The 19,452-nt window shown below is 35.6% G+C and overlaps 1 protein-coding gene across 1 annotated transcript; it reads right to left on the bottom strand.

Moving 5' to 3' along the window:
* Window positions 1-628: 628 nt before the first annotated feature.
* Window positions 629-17,744, bottom strand: LOC147404278 (protein PSK SIMULATOR 1-like). Its single transcript, XM_086440145.1, has 13 exons — window positions 17,522-17,744; window positions 16,488-17,031; window positions 13,568-13,893; window positions 13,359-13,451; window positions 12,764-12,854; window positions 6,554-6,647; window positions 4,870-4,967; window positions 4,526-4,595; window positions 3,347-3,450; window positions 2,662-2,778; window positions 2,346-2,422; window positions 1,477-1,521; window positions 629-1,382 (listed from the first exon to the last, which is right to left on the bottom strand). Exons 2-13 carry the CDS (start codon window positions 16,851-16,853, stop codon window positions 866-868), a joined length of 1,998 nt encoding a protein of 665 aa, XP_086296271.1. The 5' UTR covers window positions 16,854-17,031; window positions 17,522-17,744; the 3' UTR covers window positions 629-865.
* Between the last annotated feature and the right edge of the window lie 1,708 nt (window positions 17,745-19,452).

Here is a 19,452-nt window from a genome sequence, read left to right as displayed (position 1 = left end):
ATTTAACACTTTTACATTTCCCAAAAAAAAAGAAAAAGAAATCCCAGCTAAATTTCCCAACAAACAAACAGACCCTTGGTGTTTAAACTCCACATAAGTATACAAAAATATAAAATAAATACAAAACATTTTTATAGAATTTAAGCAGGATTTCAGATTCTTCATGTTTTAACATCTAAATCTCAGTACCAACTATGGGTAGTTGAAAAGTTAGTAAAGCAATTGATCTGGAACTCGATCTTCACTGGATGAAATTTGCATGGGCCTCACTGTGAACCAATAAAACCTTAGTTCCAATTTTTTTTTACTGATTAAAGAAGAAAAGAAAGAGAACTGCTACTGGCACCACAACTTTTACTTATTACACCCCAATTAAAAATAAAGAAAATAAGTAATTGAATGAAAATAAGCTAAAGTTGAGGTGCCAATGGAAGCTCTCCCTCGTTTTTTCGGTTAGATTTCTATTTTTTGGGTTTAAGATTTTATATGACCAAATCATAATCGTAAACAACAACTGAAATTGTTTCAATGAGGTGTTGTAGTGTTTTGTAATGTTTGAATGGTGTCTTTTAATCATTAAATCAGATGTAATGAGTAAAACTTGGGGCGCCAATAGTAGCTCTCCAAAGAAATCAAGACACCAAAATTGCATGATTCAGTCAGTAGAAAGGAGGGAATTTAAGTATATTTTTTTGTACATATACAATGGATGAGTTTATTCATAACTGAAACATCTACGATTTCGAAACGTTGGAAAAAAAAAAAATTCCCTTTATACAACACAATTCACTCTGATCTTCTAATTATTACCCTCGAACGATCGGATTCTAATGTGCCACCCAACTCATCTGTTCCACTTCAATTCCTATAAACTTCTAAGAGTGTCCACTCTATCGATGACATCCAAAGCTTTAATCCTGTCAGTATCAAACCCAGCGATAACAATGGCAGAAGGCGTCCCAATGGGGCTCGAGTCCTTACTTTCATTTATCGGTGAGTGGCTGTTGCTCTTACTCAGTCTATTGTGCTTACTCAACCCAATCTTCACCGTGTCGAACTCCTGACTTTTACTTATTCCGGGGATCAGTTTCCTATTATTCACAACCTTCAACATCTCTTGGTCTTCAATGGTTAGCATCGATGATGGAGCATTGGGTGTCTGTGTAGGTAGAGGAACTGTTTTCTGGGTTGGAGATCGAATTGGTGATTTAATGGGAGATCTGTTGCCACCATTGGCTACAGATCTTGATTGGCTGACGAGATGGTGAAGCCACACCACTAATTCAAGTATATAAGCTTCGGTCTTTTCTTTGTCTGCATGATGGAGTGTTTCCATCCGAATTGACTCAGTCTGCCCCTCTTGGATTCGGTTTAACTCGGACCTGAAAACATGAAACAAAATCTTCTTGCATTCTGCAATATATTTGGCTGATTTTTCAGAGAATCTTACTCAAAAGAGAAATGTCGATGACTCACCCTGTATTAGCCCATTCTCCAACCCAACCAAAACCGTGATGGGCTCTAATTTGAACCACATTGCAGTCACGTAACAACATACAAAAAAATTATCAGTCAATAAATAGAAAAGATTGTGATACATTTTTGTTTTTTTTGTTTTTTGAGAGCTTCTATTGCCACCCCAAGATGAGTGATAATTCTTTGGTGATTACATATGAATTGGGGTGCCGTTAGCAAAAGTTGGTGTGGCAATAGAATCTCTTTATATTAAAAAAAATATGTAAAGATGATTTCATTAAGATATGGCCTGGTTCAAACCGATAGCTCTGGATTGGTTTGGCTCGGTTTGGAACAAGTTGTGGTTCGGTTCTGGGTTGAGAAAATAGAGACCCAATAAATTCAGTTTGCTCTCAGTTCAAAACTTGTATAGAGCCGAACCCTTAATGACTTGCTGCTTTTTTGGAGTTAGGACATAAGTTAATGGCTTTTGTTTATGGATAGATTCATGACTTATTTAATGAAATTTCAAGTTGATTATTTATTTATTTTTGGTTAAAAATATGGTACTTCCAAGGAGGTTTTTAGGATATTGGCAATCCATAGAACATAATCAAACCAAACAGAACTTAGTCCAGTTCTACGGGAAATTTGGTTTGGTTTGGTTCTGGTTCTGGTTCTGGTTTTGGTTCTTATTTAGTAGAAAAGATATATGTTGGCTTGGTTTCAATTTGGCCCCAAACCGAACCAAGTTGCACACCTAAGAAAAAGGGGCCGAGGCGACCACCCGAGAGAGTACAAAAAGCGACCAAAAGAGAAAATAAAGAGGATGCCATAACATAACAAGAGAGTATGAAAAATAAACAGTTAGTGAAGGTTGGTTGTGTTACTTTGTGGTGTTTGTGGCCATTGGAACAAGCCACTGCAAAGTTTTCTCCATCTCAGCCTTGATTTGTGGAACTGTGAGCTGCAATTAGACAGGAAGAAAAGAGTGATAGTAAAGTAGTACCTGGCCTAATATAACTAACCGGAAGAATCGCACCCCTCACAACCCCAACAAAAGAAAAAAGAAAAAAAAAAGCCTTACGGTACCAACCCAATTGAAAAAAAAAAAAAAAAGGTGATGGAACAATTCATAAGCAAAAATAATTACACAAATTATCACATGAGTACTCTAGATTAAACATTAATCGAATTTATAAATACCTCTCCCTCGATTTGAAATGACTGTAGTTTGGAGCGTAAAGCTGACTTTACACTAGGTGGCAATCCTTGGTATAATGTATCCCTTGTATTTGAAGGCACGGTACCTGAACGGGCTACCTGATCACATCCAGATGTTTCCTCAACAAAAGTCTAACCAGATGATTTTTAGAGCACAAAAAAAAAATAGATCACCTCCTACATTAAACAAGCACAGGACCAATACAGTGTAGTTCACATTCACTCCCGAAACCGAAATATTTGAATAGATGCAACACCCATTTTGAAAATATACAATAAAGTAACCCCCTCCCTAATATCCTTAAGAGAATGACAACTAATTATGAAGGTCAACCCACAGTTTATGGGTGATAATTAAAAAAAAGAAGACTAAATTTCATCAAAGAACCAAACTATTCCTGACAATTAATTTTATTTATTTTTTAACTACTTTTTGATAAGTGCTCCTGTAATCATTTCAATTAGATGATAATCACGCTTCACAAATTGGAGAAGTGTCCTAAAAAATGACTCTCTTTGAAAGTTTCAATCAATTTTAGTGTGTTTGGTAAATCGTGGAACACAAGATTAGATGGGTAGACTTATTATTACAATACATATAATAGCAACATAGTCACCTAAAACTAGATAAACAAAAAGAAACGTGAGTCAAGGAGCTTGAACTCACAAGAGTATCGATTTGAGTGACAATATTTGCATAGTGCAAAGCAAGACCAACAGGCCCCAACCTTTGATGATTGTTCAGAGAGCCTTTCACCAATCGATCACCATCTGCAAGTTGACCATGGAAGAAAACATCGTGATACTTTCTGCTTTAATTAATTTACTTCAAAGATGGCAAGCAAGATAAGCTCTTTATAAACTGTGGAGTGAAAAATGGGGTCTTAGAGACTTCATTTGTTTCAAAACAATGGCAAACTTATGCAAGAGTTGAGCAGTGTATACATATAATGTGAAAAAATGGATACTTAATTTTTCAACCTGAGTTTTCTCTTTGAAGCCTCGTGTAAATATATCACTTCATCTTAAAAAACAAAATGTAAACAAATAATCTTAATAGGTGGTCAGTGAAGCCTTGTGCTACAACCTGAGTTCCCTCTTAGAAGTTAGATAGATGTATGCACTTCTAAATAGTTATTATAAGTATAGATAATTTGGAAATTTGATACATGTATTGAAAATAGCATTAAAACTATTGTTTATATTATTATAGGATGGAAGAGCATTTTTCCATGTTCATTTTATGAACAAAAGCAAATTAAGGGCATTTAGTGGAGAAAACCATAACCATTATAGCAACATTGGTTATACATGAGGATCGAGATATCGAGTAGGATGTTTCCCACAAAATTAGAATTGGATGGTTAAAGTGGAGGTGCACTTCAGAGTGCTATGTGACAGAAGCATCCAAATCTAACTAAAAGGGAAAAAAAAATTATTAGATGACAGTAAGACCTGCTATGCTTATGAAGCTGAATGTTGGAAGATCAAGAAAAAACTTGTTAATTTATTGCGTGTAACAAAGGTGAAGATGTTGAGATAGATAAGTAAAAAAGGCCGAAAAAAATAAAATTAGAAACAAGCGCATTTGTGAAAATGCTAACATGTGATCTATTAATCGGAGAAAAGGGACCATGTGATCTATTAACCAACGATAACAAATTACATACAAATTTTAGAGGTTTCAGATTATTATTATTATTATTTTATAAGTGAGGTTTCAGAAATGCATGCACCACAGAGTGCATAGTTGGAAAGTATATGGTTTTTAGTCAAAGAAAGAAGTACGAAAATGTTTTTTATGTAAGCACAAAAAGATGATTAACGTAAGGCTTTGAATGAATACCAGCATTGCTGAAGACATCGTGAATCTCTTGATGTATGTAGTGGACAACGTCTACAAGCTTCTCCATGACCTGAAAATCTGCTCTTTTAGAAATTCATTTTCGCATAAATTAATAATCCTACAAAAGTTCATTATCAAGTGTAATTCACACTAGATAAATCAGGAATTAACATATAGAGATTACAGCATAAATAGTTTATAACTGTCAAAAACATAACTAGTGGAATAGAAAATTAGCAACAAAAGCAATTCTAATTCAAATTAGAATTTGAAAGCCAAGTCATGATCAATACATTCTCCACACATTGCATTGGAAAAGCTTTGTAAAGCAGTGCTGACTCTACCTCTTCTACAATTTTGTACCAGAGTGATTTTTTCTTCAAGCTTTTTACATGCTTGCTTTGAGTTTTTAATTCCGCCTTTAAGATTGCAAGGCTCTCTCCTACACATAAAAGTTAAGTTATTCCCAATTATGGCGGATAGTTACAAATATTGAGACACAATTATGAAACAAATTCAGAAGGTAATTGAGATAATTAACCATCGCAAAAGATAGATCTTTTGATTTTTTGTAAAAATTACAAAAATATAGGGAATATTCACATTGTTGAATTCTAAATCCTAGGGTTATGGTGCACCTTGACAATTAAGAATTCAACAGTAGCCACCCTCAGGGCTACCATGGTCCTCGGGTCTACTGTAATACCTTGAAAAATTCATTACAAATCTAATGACAAGACCTGATAGACCCAAAAACTCTTCTATCACAACTCTGATCAATAATCAACCAATTTCATGAAATCTATTCCTCAAGATACATAATGAAAATTTCAGGGTTAACATTCCCACTAAAAATAGAAAGAAAGGCCTATTGGGTTGGCCACATGAATCTTTTTTCGCCCTTCTTCTCCATCTGTAATTGTGCTGGTTTATTAAAAGATAGCAACACTTGTAAATAGCACTAATATTCCACTAAAATATTAGAAGCAAGGTTCAAAATGTTATCTAGAGGTAATGTTTTAGTTAAGGAAAAAACCGAGTCTTGTGTATCATTATTGAAGTTTAAAATCTCTTCTACATCCTAACCTTTACAAATGTATAAACTAGAACTATCTGAATTTTTATTCAAATTTTATTAAATGAGAATGCATCCAATGCAGAGCAAGCTGATTTTGTGCAGTCCAAGGTTACTAAATCAACCCTACAGTTGGATTTGATTATGCTATATGTCCTTGATTTGACCGAGAATTTTTTAAACATTATTCTCCTTTTGTGATACAATCTTCTGGTCAAGGTTTATCAGATACTGAAGCCCTTTGTAGCCCCATTTACTTTGGAATGTGTAACCAAGATATTTTTATTTTTCCCCCCAAAAAATCATAATTCTTCCAAAAAATAAAATTTTTCCTTTTTTCCAAGATCCATGACTTTCATGTTAAAGTTTGAGAAAGGCAGCACTTGTAATGCATTTGCAGTATTTTCTTGCTCCATTTTCCATTCATTAGCCAACCATATGATTGCCTTGTACCATTGGCCACAGATTTCGTCATTGTTGTAAGCTAATTGGATTGTTTCTAAACAATTCTCCTCCACCTACCTACCTCTAGATGACCACTAGGGCCGGTGAGTTCAGTATCACTTGGGATTACAGAGGCTTATTGTGGATGAGAGCCTTGGAGGCCCTTCCTCTTATAAAGTCCTTTAACACAATTATCATCTTCAACCATTCTTTTTCTAGGAAGAACACTTGCTGATTCTATCTTTACTAGTTGGGATCTCCTACCCATTCTATGACCCATTACCTTTAATGTCCTTTACCCTTCTTTAAGGAGTATCAATGGTGGTTGTTATCTTCCAAAACAAACCACAACAACAAAAAGTTCGACCTCTCGTCACACTCACACCTGTTAGTTGTCTCACCATCAAATCCATTAAAGCGCTGCTTGTCACACAATGAATGGCTGTAGTTTCAATTATGTAGACAAAACTAATCAAGTCATAATAAACGGGTTTGCAAGAGCAACTTACCTCTTAGAGCAGTATTCGAATTATCATCTTCTTGAAGTTTACGTTCATAATCTTGTTTAAATCTATCCAAGGCATGGAACTCATGGTATAACTCCTGAGAGGGAAAAAAAAACATATTAGTTTCACTATTTGTGTAAGCTATGAAATATAACATCCATGAAACAAATAGATCATTTAATGTATCATAGCAAAACATAACTACAGCTAGATCTGTTGAAATATGAATCATAACAAACAAGTTCATTTAAAATTGAACTCAATCTTGAGGCCTGCCGGACTAGGAGAGTGTAGCTTCAAAACATGAAATCCTTGAGATTGCAAGCAGAATTTGAGGATGGGTTTGGATTTATTTTATACTATAGTAACACTTTTCATCGCGCAATGATTAGCCCAATACACTGAGAGATTTGGTGTAGAAAGTCCTCTTTACATCAGATTTCCTATTATTTCCATTTAATAAATTCTCTTACTCTTTATAAAGGAAAATTTAGACAAGATTATAGATACAACCACTAAGCTTTCATATGATACCTGAATGGTATAAAGATGAAGCAAGATTTTGGGAGAACGCATGCTCGGTGGAAGAAGCCATGATGCATTGAGGGTGACGTCAATGTCATCACACTTATCCACATGAGAGTGTGAGGATAACACTAAAATATTGCATTAAAAAGACAAATAGGGAACCAGAACAGTTAGTTGGGTCTTCCACTGAATCCGGGAAAGTTCACTTGAACTAACAACCAAGATTGTCCTATCATGAGCAGGTTGGACACATTCTTATTTAGTTTTAAATGAAACTATAAAACTAAAGTATTGAAGAGGGAGATGCTCAGCCATGTGGGGTTGCAATGAAAAACTAGATCTCCATCAGATTCAGCTGCTTGATAAGGAGGAAGGATTTTATGAGAATGAGAGGGAAGAAAGTAGGGCTGCAACTTGGGCGGGCCAAATCCAAACCCGATGGGTACCCAGCCTTGGGTCAGGTTTGGGCATAGTTACCTTGGCTTTGGTCTTGGGTTCGGGCAACCGAAAAAAAAATGCCCAATTCAAATCGGGTTGGGTTCGGGCATAGGCATCGGCCAACCCGATTTGCCCAAACCCGAACTTAATATGGCTACAATTTAAAAATATTTCATATATCGTAGTTACTTTCCCATTCATTTAGTATACTTTTGTTTCTCTATATAGAACAACTAATTGCTTAGTTATTAAATTTTTTTGTTATGTAATTCTATATTGTCAAACAATGTAAATGTTTGTTTTGTTGGAAATTATGACTAACAATAAATGAATTAAGATTTGAACTTTAGCCAATCATCATTTTCTTCATCTTTTTTTAATTTGCTTATAATTTTATATATGTAAATTTTGAAACACGAGTTTAGGACAAATTATTTTATAAATTGTAAGTTCTTTTACATACCAATAAATTAACCAGACCAACCCGACTTGGGTTGGGAAAAGGTTGAGCATTTCAAGCCCGAGGCACGGGCACGGGTTGGTGTTTTTCAAGTTTGGGTTGGGCATGGGTTAATCCCCAACCCGCCAAAGTGGCAGCCTAGAAGAAAGGGCGGATCTTAAAAGTTAGACGTGAGTTTTACATAACTTGCATAAGGAAGACAATTTGTTGGGAAAAAAAGTCTAGAATTCATTGGCTCTTGGCTGGGGAAAGAACTCAAGTTTTTTCTACGAGTTCCAATGCTAGAAGATCAAATTGCATAAGAAGGTTTATATAGCGGGAGAGAGAGTGGTAAAGGACAAGGACAATATCATAAGGGAGATTGTTAGATCATACAATAAGCTCTATATGTCAAAGGATCTTCGTAGACCTATACCTGACATTGAGGGGTTGGAATTTAATTTGATTGGGGAATAGAGGTAACTAGGTTGAAAAAGTGGACGAAAATAGTTCAACCTTTTTTTTCAAAGCTTGTCAGGACATAATCAAGGAGGATCTCACGAGAATATTGGCTGAGTACCACAACATTGGGAGGTGGAACAAAGGGTCCAATACAACTTCTACTACCCTATGCCCAAGATTGAGGTGCAAACATCTTGAGAGATTTATGATGAACAATGTAGTAGCAGGGGGGCAATAAAATTGCAGCAAAAGGTCTAGCCTTAAGGTTGAAAACATTTATAGATGGAGTGGAGAGTGAATCCATATTAAGGGACTTTTGTTAGAGGGAGAGAAATCTTTGTTAGGGTCCTTAGTGCCGAACGTCTTCCCTTGATTAGGTGTTCATAGAAGAATTTTAGAAAGTGATTCTCAAGTCTCATTAATGAGAGATGCCACAGTCGGGAATGAGTGAGTATAAGCATGGATCTGATCTCGTATCTGAGTTTGAAGTTGTTGTAAATCAATAGTGCCAAGAGAAGCAAGAGTATTAGTAGGAGGAACTGATGATGACACCACAACTGCAGCACGGGAAGCATATTGTCCTGAAGAAGATCGCAACAGATGGAGATAAAGCTGAATGTAGAGGGCCTTTTCATGGCCAATCTTCCCACAATGGCTACAAGTACGGTCACTCCCTACCAAGGCCATGGCTTCCACGACCTTGACTACCAAATCCCTGAGGACGAGAGTCAGAAAATCCCGAATTGTCTAGAAGAGCCATCTGATAGCTGGAGCAAAGATAATTCCACAGACCTGAGTCTAAGAGGGAACTACACGACGACGACACTCATCACTATCAATGGTTGCAAATGTCTCGAATAAAGAGGGTAAAGGTGTGGTGTTAAGGATCTGTGTCTGAAGTATCTCGAACTCTGGACATAAACCCATGAGAAATTGGTATGTCTGATGTCTGGCAATCTACGTAACCACATACCAAGCTGCCTCCACAGACAAATTAAACATAGACTCATAGTGAGAGAGCTCCTCCAAGTGAGACTGAAGGAATGAAAAGTAATTAGCTACACTTTGAGTCCCTTGGGTAGCCTAGGCGATGTCTCGATAAAGTTCTTAGGTCCTCGAATCATTCCAAGCATGCGCATATGTCTGAGTGAGGGCTAACCATAATGATGAGATTGTCCCATGATACATGAACATAGTGTAGATGCGTTGCTCCAGCGATCAGATGACTCAGGTCGTCGTAATACATCCAAGGGCAGTGCAGTTGTCAATTTCCCATTGTCATTTTTTGGATCAGTAAGAGGTGGCTTATTAATGGTGCTCAAAAGCCATCTAGATTTTCCTCTACTCCCTAAATAAAGTTTAACTAACCGAGACCAAGACTGAAAGTTACGACCATCTAATAGGGTACTTGTAATGCATTGGGCTGAGAGGTTTGCTCCAAGACTGATGTTAGAGTCCTTGGTTTTTTGATGCAATGTCATTATTTTTCTGTGAATAAAATGATTTAAATTTTGGTTTGAAGGGAGGTCACTATTGTTCCAAACACACAAAAAAGCTTCCTTGTTGTTGTAGTATGTTGTCGTGGATCAGAAAAAGAGTCTGTTGTTGTCGTAGGTCACCCAAATAGGTTGGTTACAGTCATAGGGCTTCACATAGCCCCTAGTTACTATCGCAGGCACCTGTATAGCGAGCTATTGTTGTCATAGATCACAAAAACAGCAATATGCTGTTGTCACAGGTCCAAAAAACAAAATTTGTTGTTGTTACTACTGTCGTAGGGCACACACACACGCACTTTTGCTGTTGTCGCAGGTCCAGAGAACCAAATTTTTGTTACTACTACTGTCGTAGATCACCAAAAACAGTAATATGCTATTGTCACAGGTCCAAAAAAGAAGTTTGTTGTTGCTATTGTTGTCGTAGGGCACCCACATAGCATTTCTGTTGTTGCTACAGGTCCAGAGAACCAAAATACATTGTTGCTACTGCTGTTGTAGGACGCATAAACAACAATCTGTTGTTGCCCCAAGTCTAGAATGTCACTCTCCTGTATCCTAGCAACCACACCAATCTATACAGCACCCTGTGGCTGTTGCAGGATAGCAAAGGTAGAAAAAGAAGAGCCCTATCAAAGGGCAGAAAAATGCACAACGCAGAATTACAGCATGTGAAGAAACTAAGAAAAGAATTCTATCGCAACATGCGATAAAGGAGTATGAATCAGGAAAATAAAAGATGCCCCCTAAGGGAGGAGACCTTTTAACAAAGCTTTGAATAGGTTATTAGGTCAAAGGTCCAGAGATGTTGGGAATGGAGGAGAAGAAAATGGATTCAAGGTCCCAAGAGAAATTGAAGAGAATTTGAGGCGTCCACTATAGCTCTGATACCAAGAAGAATTTTAAAAAGTGATTGTCAAGTCTCATTAATGAGAGCTTGATATATATATAACCTAAAATGTGAATAGACATAAATGCCCTTACAGAGAATTAAAATAAGCAACTAAAGAAACTATATTATTTCCAATATACACAAGGGGATATTGGGACTTTTGAGCAGTTTCCGGGTAGAGCAAAGATGGAAGACACTAAATTTATGTAGGGCATCTCGAAAGATAGGGAAAAGAAAATTTCCAATGAAAAATCCAAAAACATGATTGCCTATCCCAAATTTTTGCTCCCTTTGCAAGGAGATTGGGGAGTCCGGGGAGCCACATTTTGATAAATCATTCCTTTGCTCATGAGATTTGGGCACATTTTCTACCCCTTTTCCATATAGATTGGTTTCCCTCACAATCTGTTTTATCATTTTTCCATTGGTGGAGTTTCAATGTTTTCTCTAAAAGGGAAAGATTTCTTTAGTCCATCCTTTGTTTCGCGATTTGTTGGGGGTGGGGCTTTGGATGGAGAGGAATAGAAGAGTCTTTCAAGGAAAGAAGGAATCAGCTAATAAAGTGATTTTGGACATTTTGAACTTGCTGTTTTGTTGGTGCAGACTCCGTGATTTCGAAGGAGTGTTCTTTGAGAATCATGTTTGTTTTTAGATAGGACGTATTGTGCACTAGTTAGTTTCTTGTATTTTCTTTGAGTGCTGTATTTTCTTTCATTTAGCTCTTTTGTACTAAAAAAGGGGATCATCTCATCCTCCTATTTATTTATTTTTTTAGGTAAATTATACTTATAAAAAAAACATGATTGCTTGCTCCAAGAAAGTTTCATGGTAGATAAGGTGTACATATTGAAGGAGTTTTGGCTCTTAAATGTTGAACGACTTGGAATGCAATTTTCTAAAGTGGAAAAATAATGTGTAGCAATATCATTGTGAAGAACCTGATCTAAGATGGTTCAAATTCATTAAATTTTGTTTAGTAAATAGTGAGTAACAAAAATATGGAGAAATCTTATGTTCCTAGTCAGAATCCAAAATTCAACATAAGATTAGAGGACCACTAAATACTATGATCAAGGAAGTTAGATATTAGCAAAATCAAGAACTACATGGTCAAATAAGAATTTCTCCATTGATCTCATCAATGTAAGTATCAAATAGATTAGTAAATAAAATGTTTATTTTTTTCCTAGAATCGAGGTATCCAAGCCTTTTAGAGAACCCGACTAATCCTCAGGGCACAATAGCTACTAAGGGGGGATTTGAGTTCGAATTTAACAATTTCATCTAAGAACTCATGTTATTGTTGAGTGTTGTGTTATCCACCTCCGCTCCCGGGAGTCACGTGCTCAGGTATTGTGCCCCAGTTCGACTCGTGGCCCTCTTATATGTATAATTGTGCCTTCTCCATCAGGTTGGTCTTTTGGGGTAAATGGTTATTAACATTGTATCAGAGCGCTAGGTTCATATAGGTCATGAGTTCGAGTCTCCTCAAAGGAATTTTCCACCCTTATGGGTGAGGGGGAGTGCTGTGTTATTTGCCTCCGCTCCCAGTTGTCATGTGCTCACATATCGTGCCCCAATTCAACTCGTGACCCTCTTATATTCCTAGTTGTGCCTTCTCCATCAGATTGGTCTTTTGGGGTAAATGGTTATCAATAGTTATCACCCTGAAATTATGAACTTAGTTTCTCAGCATCAATCACCATAACATTAAGATTCTTTCATTAGTACAAGCATAGTAAGGTTTGAATTCCGATGAAATTTCAAAAACTTCTAGAATTTATTCCAGATTCTAGCAACTTAAAAATCCCAATTATTTCAAAAAATTTATCAATAACCAAGTCTTGTACAATATTTACAATATCTTGAGCAATGTAGAATCGAGATTTAAAACTGAAATAAATGCTCACAAATTGAATAACCCACAAAATCAGTTGACTAATGGATGATATACTCACAGCTGTGCACTGTACCAAAGACATCAATTGCTGCATTACGGTTTCAACTTCATCTTTCAATTGCTTTGGAGGAGTAATTTCCAAACCTAACCTGTAAAATGATTTAAAAGAATAACAAAAGATATCATGAGAAACAATGGATTCAAAACTCAGTTTGATGAGACAATCCATTTAACTCGGTTTATAATCATTGATCTACATATATTTAAATTAAAATAACTATAATTTTTTTAATAAAATAAGATATATTAGAAAATGTTTAGTCATTAAATCATGTTTTAGTTATATAATAAATATTTAAATTCTAAAAAAAATTAATTATTTTAATCAAAATCTACAAATCCCGGTAGACTCAGCCGAGTTTTACTGATCCAGTCGAGATTTTCAAAATATCGTCTGAGACATCTTGTTTATCTTGCGAGATGATGTGAATGTTGAGACATAGTGTATACTTGTATCGTTGCTAAATGAGACCGAGATGACTCGGGCAAGTCAGCTCGGTCTCGGACGAGATTTAAAACCATGTGGGAAACACAACTGAGATGATCATAATAAACCATAAAAGCTAACCCATATAAGAGACCGTTATGATTACCTCTCAAAATAACGGTCCAAGTTGTGCCATTGAGGATCTTTACAACGATTTCCAAATCGAACCACTTCTCTTGAAAAAACATTCAATTCTTCCCTGTAAAAATGGCACAACACACCAACAAGGTTACTCTTTGGAAAGATATGCGAACCATAAATCCACAAAATGAGTTTCATTAACAAAGATAGTGTTGAAAAATTTCTCCTCTATACCTCTTGTCAATTGCAGCGATTCTTAGGAGTTCATCCGTATCTTTCGATACTAACTGTTGCACACCTTCTGAAGGAAACACCACTTCTTTCAAATGTTTTACGTTTTCCTTTGAAAGGGATTGCATAAGATTGGAACCCTTTACAATTGTATTGGCAACCTCAAAAGCCAAAATTGATATTTTATTGCCTTTGGTTGTCACCCCAGCGGCAAATCCACTACTGAGGCTCAAATTTGTCATGCTACTTCCAAGTGTGTCCAAAACCTCTACTGCCTTCCCAAGCCCAGCAGTTCCAGCTCTACCAAGAAGCAAGCTCACCTCTGAGACCTATTACACAACTACAAACGATGAAGAAAGTAATTTTGGGAGAAAGTAGATTTTAAAAAGTAGAAAGTAGTTTCCTTTTGCTTTTTAAAAAATTAAAGACTTTTTTACTTTTCAAAAGTAGTTGTTTTGAAATTAACCCAGACAAGTTTTTTAACCTTTCAACTTTTAAAAGTTAAAAAAAAAAAAAAAAAAAATCATCTTTTTTAATTGTAGCCAGATGGGCTCTTGCTATTCCATTAAAAGCAACAAGAGTAAATTAATAGCAAAGATCATATCAAACTATATTGCAATGTTGATCCTAAAGACCCATGTTATAAATTACAATATACAAAAACCAAGAAGCAACAAAATGAGCAGCCATTTTAGTGGAACACGATGCACATAAGAAGCATCCGTATTCTCAAGCTAACAACTTGGGGAAAAAGACAGATTTTTGTCCACCTTGATTCACAAGATTATCCATCACCATAAAGCATGATTTGCTCAATAATAGCCCCTTCAATTACAAAGAGCTTCAAACATGTTGAAAAGGGTGGGATGCTTTGCTTATTTTCTTTACTCTTGGAGATTTTGGAAGGAAATAAACAACAAAACCTTCCAAGAGAGGCTAATGGGCAATGTAGTGCAAAAAAGACAAGTTTGGAATATCTCTAAAAACAAATGAATCATTTAGCACTTCTAAAAGCCTTTTGATAAAATGCATTTCTACTTAAATGTGTTTTAGAAGCTCAATTTGATGAGAATGCGATTACAAAATATTATATCCATCCAGTAATCCAAACTTTAGATCATAATATGTACTGTGGACCATTGCCAGCTAAATAGATGATAAGGCCAAGCCATATCAAATTTTTTATCACTAAAAGAAGTGAAATTTATTAAAATATACCAATTCAAAAAATGTTTAGATAATTCCCACTTCCCAAAGTGCAAGAAAAAGATAATTGCTCTTACTACATATCCTTATTTTGATCTAGCATTCATCTTTGTTCTGATCCTCAGAGCAGTTATATTGCAATCTCAACTTTGAAGTCATGGGTTCAAGTCCAGCTTATCCATTAAAAATAAAATAAATGTTTAATGATTTTTCCCTCACAAGGAAGTGATGACATTTTTTTTCATTTGGTAACTGGAAAAAGTTGGACAAGTAAAAGGAATGCAGTGTGGTGACAAAAGTTGTACAAGAGGTAAATTATGATTTGTTGATGTAGCTATAGAGGAATGAGTGGGGTTTGTCAAGCAACCATATAAAAATGCATCACTCCTACCAAGAATAAGTATGTTTGTCAAGGTATATAGTATTTTATCTAGTTTGTTGATAATATGCATCAAGTTTTGAGTTCTTCATAAGAAAATCACATTTTAATCTTCAGAACATCTGAAGCCTAATTTGTAAAAAAACTAAACATAATTAATAATCCATCAATATGGGTAGATCTTTATACTTTTGCATTCCAATTTCTTGGATAGCATGTATGTTTTACTCGTAAAGTACCTTTGCGAACAAGTAGGTAAGTTGGATGAGGTCATGTTAGGATAAAAGCATCGCCTCCATCCTTCACCACAAAACTAAGCTAAAAAATGCTCTGCTCATTCACTTGAGACCAAAAATCTATCCACCAAAGAATGTTGGTTCACAAAATCTCCAAAATAACCTCATGCTACTGGTCATACTGGAACCTTCACTTATCTCAAAAAAGAATTTAATCACATTGAAAGTTCCACCCAACACCACAATTTATCCCAAAAACATCGTGACATCATCCAACTCTTCCTAGAATTGCTCTCATTCCCCTCCCAAAGCTGGTACATATGCTCCAAAGAACACTCACAATAACTCAAGGCTCACACAATAACACAAAATAGACACAAAGAAAGCCCCACTAGATGATCCTCAACATTCACGAATGCTTTATTCCATGTTATCAAAGATATAGTTTGTTTTACCTATAAAGTTAAGTTCTTGATTTTAAAGGAAATCATAATGTGTGTGTGTGTGTATAGGTATAATGCATAAATATCACAAAACATTAACTTGTAAACTAATTTAGGTGGGTTAGAAATTTCGGAATGGGCTGATTTTTAGTGGGGGTGATCTCTATGATGAGGAGATCATTCTCAGAAGAAGAAAAAAATCAGCCCATTCTAAAATTTCTAACCCATATAAGACAAAGGTTGTCAAAATAAGGCTGTCTCCTGATCCCAATCCTATACCAAGATTAGTTTACAAGTCAATGGTAAAAATTGGCGTTCTATGATTATTCAACTTGTAAAACACTTTTAATGGGGTTAGAAGTCCCCTAATGGGCTGATTTTTTGTGAAGATGATCTCCTCGTCATGGAGATTATCCTCACAAAGAATCAGCCCATTCTGAAACTTCTAACCCATATAAGAGAAAGGTTGTCAAAAGAGGTCGTCTCCTAATCCCAACCTCTCATGTTCTGCAAAAAATCAAAACTAAGCAACAAGCATGACCAATGTAAAAGAGTTATTTCTAGTAATTCTTGTATAGTTCATTGTGTTTTTCAATATCAGATAAAACAGAATAATGTGCCTACAAGAAAAAGAAGAAGGCCATATTGGTTGCACCCACCTTTGCAATTGCACCGGGCTTCGACTTTGTTGACTGAGATCTATGTGATAGATCCCTGGATAGGCTTGGAATCCCATCATTTCTATCATTCTGATTGCTTACATGCACATTCGCGCTCATGTCATTCTGATTGCTGACATGCATACTTGTGTTCATCTCAGGAAACGAAAATGCATCTTGTAATTGCTTCTCCATGCTTTCCCGCATTGATGGGCATTTCAAATTATCACTATTTGCAGTCTTTGATGACCACCCACTAGACTGATAACCCATATCAGACACATTACCAACGTGATCATTGGATTGTGGGAAATTTCCACTGAGGTCACTATCAAAAGTGGATCTCCTTGAACAAAGGGCTCCCATTAAATATCCAGTAAAAAAGACCACTTTGGCTTATACAATCAAGCACAAGGGCAAGTAAGTGCAACAGCTGAGTGTCAATAATACCCAACCATTTCCAGAAGCTCCATCCAATGTTCCACCAAAAAGTGCCAGAATTCTGATTTGATCACTATTGTAAGTCTAGCCCATCAATACCAAACTGTAAATAAAAAAACAACAGATACCCATAATTTAACAACTCAAAATCCAATAAGCCCAATTGGACAAAAATTAAAACACTATAATCACCAACTAGAAACATAAAATATGTGAACTAAGGAATTGAATTACTATTTCCGGGGAACCCCAATGGCTTTAAGGCAAATAAAAATGAAAAGCAAAGAACAAAAAAAAATAGATACCCATAATTTAAATACTCAAATCCAATAAACCCAATTCAGTAAAAAATCATACACTATAATCACCAAATTATAAAAATAAAATAAGTGAAAAACAAAAGAAAGGGCTCTGAAACAAGCAAAATGGCTTTCTGGAACTAACAGTTTCAACAAGAGAAAAAAAAAAGGCAAATCTCTAAAGAACAGAAATGGCACAGAACACAATTAAAAAAAAAAACTGAAAAATAAAAATAAATGAGAACTTTAAGGAAAAATAAAATCAGAAACTAATTAATAGAAAGATAATCTCACCAGCTAGAAAGAAGGTGTTGGATCTATATGAGCCTCAACTAATTCACAATAATAAGAATAGTTGAGAGTGGGGTGGTGGGGTTGTTTATGGGTTCAGTTGTATTGTACTGTGGAAGCATGGAAGTCCACACCTCTTCAGTCTTCACCCCAACTTCACGCAAGACTGGAGTGAAGGAGGAAGTGGACTTGGTACGTGCCAGTCAATCCCCACTGCTGATTTGTCATGACCCTCTGGAAGGGGTATAAAACCAATTTTTGTCATGACTCGTGCTAATGGAGCCCACATAGGTGGAATCTTTAACAGAAAAAAACGAAAAAATAGAGGAGGAAATTATGTATTTACCCTTAATTGAATTACTCTTTGTGCCCACCATCTACTACACCTATTCTACCGAATGAACCCTAATCATCTCACCATTTTCTCTACCCCACCTCTACTTCTTCTAAAAGCCCCACCTCTACTTCTTCTAAAAGCCATCCATACCCCCTCCTCCCCCCCCCTCTCTCTCTCTCTCTCCTTCTTCTTTGCATCAAGAAAAGATTGAATGAGGGTTTTAAATTTTAACGAGAATGAGCGTCTATTCAATATGCCAATACCAAATCATTATTGTAAGATTTGGTAAATACCTACCGATCTTATAGACAAAGATTCAAAACTAACAATACCAAACAAGAGATTTACGAGAAATTTATGTTTGATAGGTATTTATTGGATCTGTTTTGTAATAAATGATAGGTGTCTATCAAACAAAATTATCTCAAGTAAATCTTTGTGTTTGATATGCTAGTACATACTGAATTGATTTTGTAATATTTAATAGGTATCTACCAATCTTATAAACGAAGGGCGAGCACTGGCATACCAAACAAGAGGTTTACAAGAGCAAATCATGTTCTGTGGGTATTTATCGAATTTGTTTTACAATGAATAGTAGGTATCTACCGAATAAAATTATCTCGTGTAAATCTTTGGTATGCCAATACATACCAAATTGGTTTTATAATGTTCAATAAGTAGTCTACCGAACCAATTAAAACAAATTCGATGTTGAACCGACCAAAGTTCATTCAATAACTTTTAAGAATTTTAGTAAGTGGGTATAAAAAGTAAAGTGGGCATAAAAAGTATTATGAAAAATTAGATGGGCATCGAGAGTGTATATGGTGGGCGTCAATAATACAGCTCTTTGTTCTTAGAAGGAGTTTTACAGAAAACACTTTAACTATGTTATTAGCTCTTGAAGCCAACCTTTTTTTATATATTTGATTATTGTTTGAGCATCGTCTAAGGTGTTGAAATTAGACGACTACGAACTTCCTAATTTATAATTAAAATTCAAAGGTGAAAATAGCTTTTAGAATTTTTTTTTTTTTAGAGTTCTCCAAAATTTGTCTTCTACATGCCTGTGCCATCAAATCATATTTTTGGCACTAGTTCTCGATTGCACTCCAAGATCTGGATAATTATTCTCGTTCATGAACACTAGTCATTTTGGTCTCTTTCATGAACCAGTCAGATTTACAATGTGTAGCATCCCTTGCATGACTTTTTTAAGATCTGACATGACTTGTCTTTTAATATATATATATATATATATAGAGAGAGAGAGAGAGAGAGAGGGTCAGGTTCAAACAACAACCATTTCAACACACATATAGACAACGTATTTTGTCTTATATGGGTAAAAATGTTTGGAATGGGCTGATTTTTTGTGAGGATGATCTCTATAGTGAGGAGATCATCCTTGCCAAAAATCAACTCATTATGAAACTTCTAGACCGTCCAATTTTTGTTGAAAAATTATAGACCGTCCAATTTTTGTAAATCAATTTTGATGGGATTACAAATTTTGGAATGGGATGATTTTTTTCCAGGATGATCCCCTCATCACAGAGATCATCATCACAAAAAATCGGCCCATTCCAAACAT

This window comes from Akebia trifoliata, chromosome 4 (assembly GCF_017979445.1).
Source record: "Akebia trifoliata isolate Shusen 1 chromosome 4, ASM1797944v1, whole genome shotgun sequence".
Taxonomy (NCBI): domain Eukaryota; kingdom Viridiplantae; phylum Streptophyta; class Magnoliopsida; order Ranunculales; family Lardizabalaceae; genus Akebia; species Akebia trifoliata.
The sequence above is the reverse complement of the archived record's forward strand: the minus strand, read 5'-3'. Positions and strand labels throughout refer to the sequence as shown.